Below are 14,214 nucleotides of genomic sequence, written 5' to 3'. Positions count from 1 at the left end.
CTCATCATTCTATTTCTCATTAGCTTCAGAAAGCCTGGCCTGTATTTCTCCCTTGTAGCACTTTTTATGATTATAAATCATAAATTACTTAAGTATGCATTGAACTCCTGTATTTTCCACCAGAATGGGGCTTCTATGAGGCAGGGGCCATGGTCATCTTTTTTGCTGCTTCATTCCTAGAGCTAACCTACCATATAGTCAGTGCTTGGTAAATATTTGTGGAATAAATTAATGCCTGGAGGGAGGACTCTGTATGGAAGAACATATGTCTCCTGTCAAGAAGCCCTCAGAGGCTAGGGCAAGGAGGTGACTGCCCTGAGACCCCAAAAGATGCTGGAAGTGTGTGTATCAGGAGGGTCCCGTGGTATCCCAGTCTCTCCTCTTTACAGTCGCTGGGGACTCAGTTAGCTGCGCCTCGTGGAATTTGGTGAGTGGCTCTGAGGTGAGAAGAATTGCGTTTTCTTGGGCCTTCATCCCCAAACCCCCTTACAGACTTTCCTGTTCTCCCTCCTGCCTTTCTTGATGCTCCGCTGACCTGGCAGTGGCCGCTCTCTGTCTAGCCTGCTGTCTCAAGTTCACGTGGTCTCTCTCTTCCCCCACTCCACCAGCTCCAGCAGGTGGCCAGACTGATACTCAGATACTCAGCTACAGAGCCCCGTCTGACGCAGCTGGAACTCTGTTTGGAAATGATAATACTGATGGATTGCCTCAGAGCATGTGAGCACATGATGTCTGGACTACATTGAGCAAGGGATCATGGCGTGACCTCAGGACCACATTCCCAGGGGCTCAGGGAACTGAAGACTTACTTCCTGGTATTTGTTGATGGCATCATCTGTCTCCCGCCACCTGGGTTCAATTGGTTCCTTCCATCCATTCAATCTTCTATAGAAGGCATGGACAAAGGGACATAGATTTCCAGGAGGGCCCTCTAGAAATGGGAGAAAAGCTAAGGATTTCATTCGAAAAGGATCTTTTTAAAGACATGGGACTTGGTGCAGTGGCTCATGCTTATAATCCAAGCACTTTGGGAGACTGAGGCAGGAGGATCACTTGAGGCCAGAAGTTTGAGACCAGCCTGGGCAACATGGTGAAACCCTGTCTCTACAAAAAATGCAAAAATTAGCCAGGTGTGGTGGTATGCCCTGTAGTCGTAGGTATCTGGGAGGCTGAGGTGGGAGGATTGCTTGAGCCCGGGATGTTGAGGTTGCAGTGAGCTGTGATTGCACCTCTGCACTCCAGCCTAGGCAACAGAGTGAGACTCTGTCTCAAAAAACAAACAAAGAAAAAACAAATTTTCGTATTTTTGCCACGCAGATAACTAGTGGCATATTGATGAAACTTAAGGTCTCATGCCCAGGATTCTTTCTTATAGCTAAGTGATTTCCAATATCTTCCATTAAGAATCATTGTCAGGCGGGGCGCGGTGGCTCAAGCCTGTAATCCCAGCACTTTGGGAAGCCGAGGTGGGTGGATCACGAGGTTAAGAGATCGAGACCATCCTGGTCAACATGGTGAAACCCCGTCTCTACTAAAAATACAAAAATTAGCTGGGCATGGTGGCACGTGCCTATAATCCCAGCTAATCAGGAGGCTGAGGCAGGAGAATTGCCTGAACCCAGGAGGCGGAGGTTGCGGTGAGCCGAGACCGCGCTATTGCACTCCAGCCTGGGTAACAAGAGCAAAACTCCGTCTCAAAAAAAAAAAAAAAAAAAAAAAAAAAAAAGAATCATTGTCATAGTGAGCCATGGTTACTTATGGATTGTGTCCTATGGTGTACACTTATTGAGGTAGAAACGGTTAAGAATCATTATTTAGTATACAGAAGCGAGTCTCTCATCTCAGCAGTTTGAAATTTGCCTCTCTCCGTAGAACTTGGAATTCTACAGAAGGTGGTTTGAAGTTTGCTTCTCCCTGTGGAACCTGGAATCTGAATCACTCCAAAATTCTATTGTCTGTAATGTGGAAGGTGACTTTCCCCAGGGGTTCATCAGGAGAACTTATAAGGTCATGGGCCAGAAGTTTCCTTCCTAGAGACTTTGCTATTTCTGGCTCTTTATTGGAGTCCAGTAGATCTGGTGTCACTGAAGAAGCTTGCTGGGATGGGCATGGTGTGGAAAGGAAGTGCACTGGTGGTAGAAATGGGATAATCCCCATCCCAGTGTCTACACTTGGATAGCATATTACAAAAACCACATCCTAGTGAAGCCATGGGACCAATTCGCCAAGTGGGTGAAAAGCTTCCTGATGAAGAGGTGCTTCTGATTTTGATGGGCCACAAGGCTGGTCAGGTACTTATTAAAAAACAAAAAACAAAAAACAAACAAAAAAAAAAACAAAAAAAAAAACAAAAAAACTCCTCTAAGGCTGGGCACGGTGGCTTACACCTGTAATCCCAGCACTTTGGGAGGGTAAGGCAGGGGGATCATGAGGTTGAGAGATCGAGACCATCCTGGCCAACATGGTGAAACCCTGTCTCTGCTAAAAATACAAAAATTAGCTGGGCATGGTGGTGTACACCTGTAGTCCCAACTACTTGGGAGGCTGAGGGAGGAGAATCACTTGAACCCGGGAGGCGGAGGTTGCAGTGAGCCGAGGTCATGCCATTGCACCTCAGCTTGGCGACAGAGTGAGATTCCACCTCAAAAAAACAAAAACCAAAAAACAAAACTCCTCTAATAGGTGCTGTTACTCAAAGATTACCTTTCAAATTCTCTCCAGGCCAAAGATTGCCTTTTGAATTCTCTCCAGGCAAATTGGTATCACTCCATTCTGCTGGTGTCAGCTGCTCCAAAGAGCAGGGAGTTCTGGGACCCATGTTGCTCAGAAACAATGTCAAAGTCCTGGCTGAAGTTATCTACATTGCCCACAAATTGCTCTATATGAGTAGAATGTCCAAGCATAGATGCAATAGTGAGAGAACTAAATTTGTATTGTGCTTCAAAGTACACAGTTTATAAAGACTTCTATGTTCTACTATCTGAATCCTAAAACATTCCTTAAGGTCAAAAGGGCAGGCATTGCTATCAACACTTTGGAGATTCGCAGCTAGGTAAACTGAGTCTCAAAAGCTACTTATCCAGAACCATATACTAGTAAGTTGAGAACCAATTGCTAAACCCAGGGACTTTATGCACGTTTTTTGTTTGTTTGAGACAGTCTTGCTCTGTCTCCAGGCTTGAGTGCAGTGGTGCGATCTTGGCTCACTTCAACCTCCACCTCCCAGGTTCAAGCGATTCTCCTTCCTCAGCCTCCCCAGTAGCTTGAATTACAGGAGTGCACTGTCACACCCAGCTAATTTTTGTATTTTTAGTAGAGATGAGGTTTCACCATGTTGGCCAGGCTGCTCTTGAACTCCTGACTTCAGGTGATCCACCTGCCTCGACCTCCCAAAATGCTGGGATTACAGGCGTGAGCCGCCACGCCCGGCCTACACTAGTTCTTTTTAACAGGAACAGTCAAGTGCTGGTAGGAGCTTGAGGACATGGAGAAGTACTGGACTCAAGATAATCAGGAGATGCCACTTGATTACTACACTTGCAATTTCTTGAGCAAGTTTAAACATCATAAAAATGCTAAGAACTTTTTGAGAAAATTTCCCAAGCCGTGTTGCATAAGCTGTGCTCCTGAGGCCATTAGGGGTTGACCACACACACGAGGAATGGTTAACACTAAGCAGGAGAAAGCAATTGGATTTTGCCTAGGTAGGTGACCAAAGGTGAGTAAAGCAGTGCACCGGTGGCCTTGAACAATAGGAGATGTGAGACTTGTCACATTGATCCTCCTTTAGCACATTCAACCCCCCGCTGATCACAAGCCTCCTCCAGAATTCAAAATTAACCAATGGAAATCAGATACCATTCTCCTGTTGCTCTTCCCGCTTCTCTGGACCATACTGTTAGCTTCCTGTTCATCACCCCTATCCTGAAGTCCAGTTATGCAAGGCAGGGGTCCTTTTGCAATTATTTAAAAGGCTGGTGGGTAAGAGGCAGTGGCCCTCTTTTCCTTTGTCATCAGCTTATTTAACATAAGGTGGTTGATACTGGCATGGTTCCTCCTCCTTTTTCTTTTTCTTTTTTTTTCTGGGGAGTTTCCAAATTTATTGTTTGTTAATTGACTCATCTTGGAAATTGAGCTGTAAAACACCAGGATAGAGGATGGTCTTGGTTGCCAAATCTTTTCCCCAACCAGGGCAGCATTGTACCCTTCCAAAACTTTCTAGGCCTCCTCCAAATGACTCAAGGAATGGGAATTTCACCACCTCTCATGGGAGGTTATTTTATAGCCTCTTAACATCTTAGCCATTATGAAAGTTCTTCTGATGAAATCTTTTTTCCCTTGCGTTCATTTATTACCTTTAGATAATGCCCTAAAAAGCACCTTCACAATCCCTCTTCCTTCTTTGGGGCTTATGATGCCTTCAACTATCTGCACATGACTTTCAGGCCCCCATCCCACACACATGCACCCACACTCCTTAGCTCTTCAGCAGCCTACCCACATGCAATTCTTTTCACCTTTCCTCCTACAGCAAAACCTCAAGTGAATTTGAAGGGGGATTATGGTTCCCTTCTCAAGATTTGCTCATGTCAGCTGCATCCCTTCTCCTCAACCACCTGCCAGATTTCTGTATGCCAATAGCCCTTCACTAGTGGAAATGACATTTTTCTGGAATGCTGTGCTCTATAGTTTAAAAAAAAAAAAAGATTCCTCCTACCTATAGCTTATATCTGGGTTGGATCAACATTTATACAAACTATAATAAGGAGGAAAAATCTAAAGTCTGGGACTACCTTAAATCTCTCACTCTGTCACCCAGGCTGGAGTGCAGTGGCGCAATCTTGGCTCACTGCAACCTCCGCCTCCCGGGTTCAAGCCATTCTCCTGCCTCAGCTTCCTGAGTAGCTGGGACTACAGGCATGTGCCACCACACATGGCTAATTTTTTATTTTTAGTAGATATGGGGTTTCATTATGTTGGCCAGGCTGGTCTCGAACTCCTGACCTCAGGTGATTTGCCTGCCTCGGCCTCCCAAAGTGCTAGGATTACAGGTGTGAGCCATCATGCCCGGCTGAAACTTTTAAACTACAAGTAAAAATCTCAAAATAATATATTTTCCTTAAACATAGGCTATGAATTAATAAAATAGATTCAATCACCTTTTGGTAAAGGAAGCATGAGAGGATTGACTACTCATTTCTTTATGGATGAAAAATTCGCATGGGCGAGTGCCCGAAATGGAAAAGAACGCTTCCTTTCCTTCTTGTTTGGTTATTTCCTTCCCACTGACTTTTTCAGAAGCTACCTCGTTTTGTTTTTCAACCACCCTGAATAGCTGGTAGTTTTCTTGGTCTCTGAAGGGACTCACACATACCACAGTCCTTGATGGCAATAGCAACCACCAGGAGGGCCTCACCCTCATTATGCAACCTCGGGCCTTCCCCCTCCACTGTTTTCTTTCAACTGCACTAAGGGCCAGCCTTTTAAAGCTCTAGGGGCATCACAGGCATCTTCAGAGCCCCAGGACCCCACCTATTATTCCTTTGCTTAGAAGGAACCTCTCCTTTTCCAAACCTCCCCATCCAAACCTGATGGGGCTCTTCCTTCCCAAACCTCATCCATCCATCAAGATCTAGCTTCTGTTTCATTTCCTACAGAGGAAGCTGCCTTTTCCTCTCAACTTCCTAATCCTTAGTGTCTATACCATTAAAATATGTTACCTCACATTATTCATGCCTCCATTTGCTGCTGCTGCTGCTGCTGCTTTTTTTTTTTTTTTTTTTTTTCGAGATAAGGTCTTGCTCTGTCGCCAAGGCTGGAGTGCAATGGCATGAACACAGCTCACTGCAGCCCTGACCTCCTGGCTCAAGCAGTCCTCCTGCCTCAGTCTCCTGTGTATATGGGATCACAGACATGCACTACCATGCCCAGCTAATTTTTAAAATTTTTGGTAGAGACAGGGTCTCACTTTGTTGCCCAGGCTGGTCTTGAACTCCTACTTTCAAGCTCGGCCTCCCAAAGTGCTGGTGTTAGCCATTGCACCTGGCCCGTTTGCTCTATTTTTAAAAGTTGTATTTTATTTTTAATCGATAATGATTGTGTATACTTATGAGGTACAATGTGATATTTTGATACGTATATACATTGTGGAGTGATCAAATCTGGTGAATTAGCATATTCATCACTTCAAATATTTATCATTTTTTGGAGTGAGAACATTTTAAATCCTCTCATTTAGCTATTTTGAAGTACACAGGACCTCATTTATGAACTGTGGTCACCACGCTGTACAACAGAACACCAGAACGTATTCCTCTTGCCTGACTGAAACCTTTTATCCATCAACCACTCTCTTCCCCTCTCACCCACCCCTCACCCCAGCCTCTCGTAACCACCATTCTAGAATCTCTACTTCAATGAGTTCAGTTTTTTTTTTTTTTTTATAGATTCCACATGTAAGTGAGAGCATATGGCATCTGTCTCGCTATGCCTGGCTTATTTCACTTAACATAACATTCTCTAGGTTTATCTATGTTGTCGTAATGACAGAATTTTCTGTGTTTTTTTCAAGGCTGAATATATTCTACTGTGCATATATAGTACATCTTTTAAATCCATCATCTGTTGATGGATACTTCGACTGTTTCCATATCTTAGCTATTTTTAATAATCTTGCAATGGACAGGGGAGAGCGGACGTCTCTTCAACACACTGATTTCAATTCCTTGGCACTTCCTGAAACATATGGCAATTCTATTTTTAGTTTTTTGAGGAACCTCCATACTGTTTTCCAAGATGTCTGTACTAATTTATGATACAGCCAAGTGCACAAGGGCTCCCTTTTCTCCACAGCCTCACCAACACTTGTTATCTTTCTTTCTTTCTTTCTTTTTTTAAAGACGGGGTTTTACCATGTTGGTCAGGCTGGTCTTGAACTCCTGACCTCAGGTGATCTGCCTGCCTTGGCCTCCGAAGTGCTTGGATTACAGGTGTAAGCCACCATGCCCAGCCCTCTTTCTTTCTTTTTTCTTGAGACAGGATCTTGCTGTGTTGTCCAGGCTGCAGTGCAGTGGTGTGATTTCAGCTCACTGCAGCCTCAACACCTTGACCTCCCCAGCTCAAGCAGTTCTATGACCCCAGCCACCTGAGTAGCTGGGACTACATGCACACACCACCATGCCCGGCATTTTTTTTTTTTTTTTTTGTAGAGGCAGTGTTTCACCATGTTGCCCAGGCTGGTCTTGCACTCCTGAGCTCAAGTCATCCTCCTGCCCTGGCCTCCAAAAGTGCTGCGATTACAGGTGTGAGCCACCATACCTACCCAAGATCTTTTTATAGGGACACTGAAGACATGACTTTGACAAGGCTGATTTTTGCATGAAGATGGGCTTCAGGCCAGTAGGTGGTCCTAGCTGGGGAGCCAGGAGTTGGGAAAGCCTCCCCTCTGGCCATCGAAGATGAGGAAATGCAGGGTGACCATGAGCAGCTGCAGGGCCAGCCCTATTCCAGGGCTTCACATACGCCTATAGGGGAGCCAGGGCAGGTGATCAGAGGCTGGAGCAGGGCATAGGCAGGGATGTGCTTGGGGGCCCATGCCAGGGTTTTAATTCAGGTTATAAAGAAAGCAGATCGGCCGGGCGCGGTGGCTCACGCCTGTAATCCCAGCACTTTGGGAGGCCGAGGCGGGCGGATCACGAGGTCAAGAGATCGAGACCATCCTGGTCAACATGGTGAAACCCCGTCTCTACTAAAAATACAAAAATTGGCCGGGCGCGGTGGCTCAAGCCTGTAATCCCAGCACTTTGGGAGGCCGAGGCTGGTGGATCGCAAGGTCGAGAGATCGAGACCAACCTGGTCAACATGGTGAAACCCCGTCTCTACTAAAAATACAAAAAATTAGCTGGGCATGGTGGCGCGTGCCTATAATCCCAGCTACTCAGGAGGCTGAGGCAGGAGAATTGCCTGAACCCAGGAGGCGGAGGTTGCGGTGAGCCGAGATCGTGCCATTGCACTCCAGCCTGGGTAACAAGAGCGAAACTCCGTCTCAAAAAAAAAAAAAAAAAAAAATACAAAAATTAGCTGGGCATGGTGGCACGTGCCTGTAGTCCCAGCTACTAGGGAGGCTGAGGCAGAATTGCTTGAACCCAGGAGGCGGAGGTTGTGGTGAGCCGAGATCGCGCCATTGCACTCCAGCCTGGGTAACAAGAGGGAAACTCCATCTCAAAAAAAAAAAAAGAAAAAAAAGAAAGCAGATCAATCCTGACATCGCTCATAGTTCCATTTTGTGCTCAAGCTTGCAATTCTAGGCCCAGGACGAGGCGGAGCAATGGAAAAAGGTTTCTAGCTCAGCTGGGTCCGGATATCCACTTCCGTTAGTCCCAAGCCACACTGTCCTTGCCCTTTGTTCTGTGATTCAGCCTCCCAACCAGGTCTTAGCCTTTTCCCTGCACTGAGCCCCACACCCTTAAGGAACCCCCTTTCTTGGTATATCTCATCTGTAAGCCAGGGGAAGGCAAGCCTCAGAATAAGGAATATAGACTACCTGGGACCCTGCAGTCCTCTGCGGTCCTCTCCCCTGCCCCATCAGTGGTCAGAGACCCTGGCCCTAAAGTCTCTGAGACGGGTTCCTCCTGCCGCTTTCCTTCCCCTGTGGCTGACAGCGTGCAGGGAGGTAGGAGAGCTGCCCCTCCGTACTCCACCAGGGGACAACTCAAGGTGAGACAGGACAGGAGCCTCAGACCCATTGGCTGCCCTGGGAGGGGAGCAGCGCTCTTCAGCCTCCAGCCCAGGCCTTGGTCCCCACCCCAATCCATGTCGGCCCTTTCAGGAGCTTTTAGTGGGAATGAGCTCAGACCCGCAGCGCAAGCCCCGGCTCCCCTCCTGTCTCAGCTCCTCCCATTGCTCTTTGATCGTCTCTCCCGTCTGACCTCTGGGCCCTCTCTCCACCAGGCACTTCTGCAAGCAGCCCCCTTCATCCCCAGCGTCGCCTCTTCCTCCCGTCTCTCATTCCACTCTCAGCTCCACATCCTCCTCCCATTCCCCTCCCTCCCCTCTTCAGACCCCCACCTTCCAGTTCCCTCACCTCCCCTTTCTGCGGGTCCCCTGGGGCTTGCAGCAAGAGGGAGAGAGAGCTCCTGACAGGATTGATGGTCCTTCCCCACCCTGTCCTCTCATCCGCTCCCTCCCCATCGGGCACAGACAGCCCCCTACAAAAGGCAGGAGCCCGGCTGTGTGCAAACAGCTGCTCTCCGGCGCCCTTCCCTTCGCCCTCTGCTGGCTAGGCTGGGCTGTGCCTCCGCACCCTCTTCCTCCAGCTGAGAGTGGGCACCTGGGGTGCCGGGCCCCCCACCTCATTCTCCATGAATGCTGTGGAAAGTCCTGAGGGGCAGGAGCTGCAAAAGCTGGGAAGCGGAGCCTGGGACAACCCCGCCTACAGTGGTCCCCCTTCCCCACACGGGACTCTCAGGGTCTACACCATCTCCAGCACAGGCCTCCCCCAGCCCCAACCCAAGAAGGCTGAAGATGAACCCGAGGAGACGGCACACAGGACCCGGGTGTCCAGCTGCTGCCTCTTTATCTGTCGAGGCATCAGAGGTACTGGGTAGGGGGAGGGTTCTCCCAGGATGCTGGAGTCAGAAGAAGGAGTCATCACAAGCTTTTGGGCAGGGAGTGGAGGTGGCATGTAATCTGAAGAAGAGGTGGCTTTTCAGTGTCACTTTGGGGTGTGTGAATTGCCTGTGGTAGTGCTGCCTGCCCCAGAACACAGAGGACAGCTGAATGGGCTACCGGTTGCAGGGAGCCTGGCATGGTCATCACTTGGGGACCCAGAGGGGTATGTGGGAGCTGCTTGAGGGGGGATGTGGATGTGATGACACCCTAGACTGCCCCGCCTGGAGCAGATGCCTCCTTTCCATGCCTTCATTCTCTATGAGCCAGGGCCTTCACCCCTCTCGACCTCAGGGAGTTGATGGGAAGGGCGAGCACAGGTGTGGGAAAGCACCCAGATTCAGCCAAGGAAGAAGGCGGTGGGCCAGGAAGGGCAGGCGTGGAAAGGGGCTGAAGTCAGGGACAGAAGGGTGGAACACTGCCACTGGGGATCCCGGGCATCTCTCCCATGCCCCTTAGGACTTTGGGGAACAACCCTGACTGAGAACACAGCTGAGAACCGGGAACTTTACGTCAAGACCACCCTGCGGGAGCTGTTGATATACATTGTGTTCCTGGTGGACATCTGTCTGTGTAAGTAGCATTTGTCTTTGTGGACATCTGTCTGTGAGAGACATCTACGTGTGCACTATCTGAATACACATTCCTGGGGGTAACATCTGTGGAGCCAGCATCCATCTGTGTACACAGGCTATGTCTGGAAACTTCAGATAGCAATATTCCAATACTATCTATTTATCTTCACAGCTTAAGATATTTTGTTTAAAAGGAATTTGTCAGTCGAAGAAGGCAGATTGTTAGAAAGCTGTTAATAAAAGTTGTTTGGTCAAGAATTACAAGAGGAAGCCAGTTTTTAAGTTCGCTTGGCAGCCTTTGTTTTCTGTTGGCTGAAAAGGTGAAAGGTGAAAGTGTTTACCCTTCTATAGAGAGTGGGTCAGCACGGTGGCTCATGCCTGTAATCCCAGCACTTTGGGAGGCCGAGGTGAGCACATCACCTGAGGTCAGGAGTTTGAGACTAGCCTGGTCAACATGGCGAAACCCTGTCTCTGCTAAACATACGTGGATGTGATGGTGCCCTAGACTGCCCCGTCTGGAGCACCTGCAGGTGGGGCAGTCCAGGGCATCATCACATCCACGTCCTCTCTCAAACCAGCTGGGTGTGGCAACAGGTGCCTGTAATCCCAGCTAGTCACAAGGCTGAGACAGGAGAATCACTTGAACCTGGATGGCAGAGGTTGCAGTGAGTCGAGATTGCACCACTGCACTCCAGCCTGGGGGACAGAGCGAGACCCTGTCTCCGAAAAAAAAAAGGGGGAGGGGGAGTGGAAAACCATTCCCTTCCGTTGGAAAAAAATAATTTGGTGGGCTTCACATAGTTATTATACTATATCAGATTCATGTTTCTTTAGAGGCAGAAAAAGAAAAGAAGAAAAAAGAGAGGAAGTAAAAGATCCAGGTGACCTTAGATCTCGGATCCCTGTTAAGAGAGGGAGGGACACAAATGGTGTGGTGATGGTCCCTGTGAGAGGCCACCATGTGCGGCCATTGGGGGAAGCTCACTGAGGCTCTGGCTGTAGACACAAACTGAGAAGGTTTGATCTCTAAGTTGAGAGGAGCAAGTGAAAAGACAGGAGGGTGACTTTGGAAAGATCGAGTCCAGGAACTGTAAATAATAATACAGTTGGACTAAGCAGATGCTATTAGACCTACAGGTAATGACAGCAACTTTGTATTTGGTTTATTACTTCTTTCAAAAGTTGCGCAAGTGATGTTTGCCTAGTTTAGTATAGTTGTGCGTCGGGTCATGTTTTGATAAAAGCTGTAGGTGAGGCCATACAACTAAGGTATCCTCATTACTAGGTATTCTAGGCTCCATAACACTGTTCTTGTCAGGGTGCATAAATTTTTTGAAAGTGGAGTCAGAGAGTCAGTCTGATAACATCAGCGTTGAAGCATTTTGCTTTTTGAGCCCCACACATCTGTGCGAGCCCTCCAGGAAAGCTGGCAGAAAGCACTTGCTTCTGGCTGTGCTCTCTCGGGCTCACTCTGTGCTGGACCACCCGCCACTCAGCAGGGAGTGAAAGCATACAGTGCGTGTGAGGAACAACGGCCTGCCCAATGTGCATTTTGTGGGGCCCTTTCAATTCCTTTCAGCAAATGGCTGTTGGAAATTCATTTGTTGACGTATTGATTTTTTTGTCCTAACCATCTGCTAGCAAGGAGGATTCATCTCCTTTTTCAGATCCCGTGACAGCAGCTGAAACCCACAGGCAGAGCCTTTCTCTATAAATGACTTAAACATCTCTCTTTCCAGATTAGCCTCTGGAATGGGACTGTTTCTAGATCCCCAGAGTTACAGTGAACTGTGGTTTTCTTTTTTTTCTTTTCTTTTTTTTTTTTTTTTTTGAGACGGAGTTTAGCTCTTGTTACCCAGGCTGGAGTGCAATGGCGCGATCTCGGCTCACCGCAACCTCCGCCTCCTGGGTTCAGGCAATTCTCCTGCCTCAGCCTCCTGAGTAGCTGGGATTACAGGCACGCGCCACTGTGCCCAGCTAATTTTTTGTATTTTTAGTAGAGACGGGGTTTCACCATGTTGACCAGGATGGTCTCGATCTCTTGACCTCGTGATCCACCCGCCTCGGCCTCCCAAAGTGCTGGGATTACAGGCTTGAGCCACTGCGCCCGGCCTGTGGTTTTCTTTTTAATTATCTTTATTTATTTATTTATTTATTTTTTAAAGACGGGGTTTCACCATGTTGGTCAGGCTGGTCATGAGCTCCCGACCTCAGGTGATCCACCTGCCTTGGCCTCCAAAGTGCTTGGATTACAGGTGTGAGCCACCACGCCTGGCCTTCTTTTTAATTAAGTCTTACGATCACACATAATTTTTTTTTTTTTTTTTTTTTTTGAGACGGAGTTTCGCTCTTGTTACCCAGGCTGGAGTGCAATGGCGCGATCTCGGCTCACCGCAACCTCCGCCTCCTGGGTTCAAGCAATTCTCCTGCCTCAGCCTCCCTAGTAGCTGGGATTACAGGCACATGCCACCATGCCCAGCTAATTTTTTGTATTTTTAGTAGAGACGGGGTTTCACCATGTTGACCAGGATGGTCTCGATCTCTTGACCTTGGATCACACATAATTTTTAAATTTGTGTATATCTCCTCTACTTTAATCCTTATAAGTTGGCAAAATCACCATTCCCAATCACAAATACACAGCAGTTCTACAGTTTTTTTTCTGAATGACTGTTTAAAGACAATCCTAAATTATAGCTTAGTTTGACTTCGATTGTAAAGAATTCAAGTGTGAAGTTTAATTGGCTGCTAGGCATGTGACCATATAGATCATATATAAAATGTGTGAAGTGTTAAATAATTTTTGATATTACACATAGACCACACTAAAATGGCTTCCAATAAGTAAAAGGAGCCATTTTAAATACAGGGAATTCTGATTAGATGGGCACAGTTAAGGCCAAAAATATAAAGTAGCCATTGCTACCCATTTATCTTCAACCCTTGCCTTTAAGAGGCAAATGAACACAAAACACAGGTGAATCTTGCTTGGTTCTGAGACAGTGAAGGAATTTCCCCCATATTTAAATATAGTCACATAACCAGTTATATAAATCTAAATATAAAACCAATCTCCATTAAGTTTTAAGATGGCACTCACCATCTTTGTGAAAAGTTTAACATTGCTAACAAAGTCTAATCATATCTTTAGAAGGGGTAAACAGTGATAGCATTTACTGAATTGGAATTACTATTAAAATTGGAAAACTGAACATGCTCATTTAACCACAAGCCAGTCTTAGTTTTAAATCAGGACTTCCCAACAAAATATTCTGTCATTCATTCATGATGTAAATTCTGGTGTATGAGATCTATTAAAGTATGGTACACATAAAAAAGTCATGAGACGTTTGTAACAAATAAGGCAGTGGCCAATTATTATTCATTAGTAGCTTTTTTGAGATAAGCTATCAGGTCTGCCCTTTCTCCCTTCTTCTTAATGCCAGCAAATATCATTTTTGTTCCAGGGATGTACTTCTTGGGATTCTCCAAATCCTCCATCAGTGTATCCTCTCCCCCGGTGATGCCTTGGTTCTTACTGGCATCAGTGTAAGGGAATCCAGTGGCTGACCTGTCTTCTGCTCAGTGATACCATGGAGATTAGGCCCAGTCTTGTGCTTGCTTCCCTTTTCCACGGTGTGGCATTGGGAACACTTCTGAACAAAAATCTCCTTGTCTTTCTCAACATCACCCATATTTAATTCTCTTTTTTCATCGCTGGTGCAACAAAGATTACCACTCCGAAGCTGGATGCCCCACTATCTATCTCACAATGAACCATTTTTAACTCCACTCTATGGGGCAGGAAAGGATGGAAGCTTGGATTCTGGAAGTCCAGGAGTCCAATTCACTCATGTTCTCTGCTTTCCGAGATCTCAGTTGCATTGCTGGATGGTCTGTGACTTGCCAAAATCTGAGTCATATATTCAGTCCAATAATTACAGAATCCTTGAGTGGACAGGAGCTTTAGAGG

The 14,214-nt window shown here is 46.9% G+C and overlaps 1 protein-coding gene and 1 pseudogene across 2 annotated transcripts in view; one reads left to right on the top strand and one right to left on the bottom strand.

Moving 5' to 3' along the window:
* Positions 1-9,359: 9,359 nt before the first annotated feature.
* Positions 9,360-14,214, top strand: part of PKD2L1 (polycystin 2 like 1, transient receptor potential cation channel) — a 41,951-nt gene continuing 37,096 nt past the window's right edge. The window contains exons 1-2 of one of the 2 annotated variants that reach the window (XM_003922302.3): positions 9,360-9,594; positions 10,126-10,239. In XM_003922302.3, coding sequence (XP_003922351.1) covers positions 9,360-9,594; positions 10,126-10,239 — 349 coding nt within the window. Of the gene's footprint in view, positions 9,595-10,102; positions 10,240-14,214 lie in introns of both variants that reach the window. The other variant, XM_010333186.3, reaches the window with a different exon arrangement.
* LOC104650488 (cytochrome c, somatic pseudogene) lies at positions 13,620-13,936 on the bottom strand (annotated as a pseudogene).

The sequence above is a fragment of the Saimiri boliviensis genome, chromosome 12, assembly GCF_048565385.1.
Source record: "Saimiri boliviensis isolate mSaiBol1 chromosome 12, mSaiBol1.pri, whole genome shotgun sequence".
Lineage (NCBI taxonomy): Eukaryota > Metazoa > Chordata > Mammalia > Primates > Cebidae > Saimiri > Saimiri boliviensis.
The sequence above is the reverse complement of the archived record's forward strand: the minus strand, read 5'-3'. Positions and strand labels throughout refer to the sequence as shown.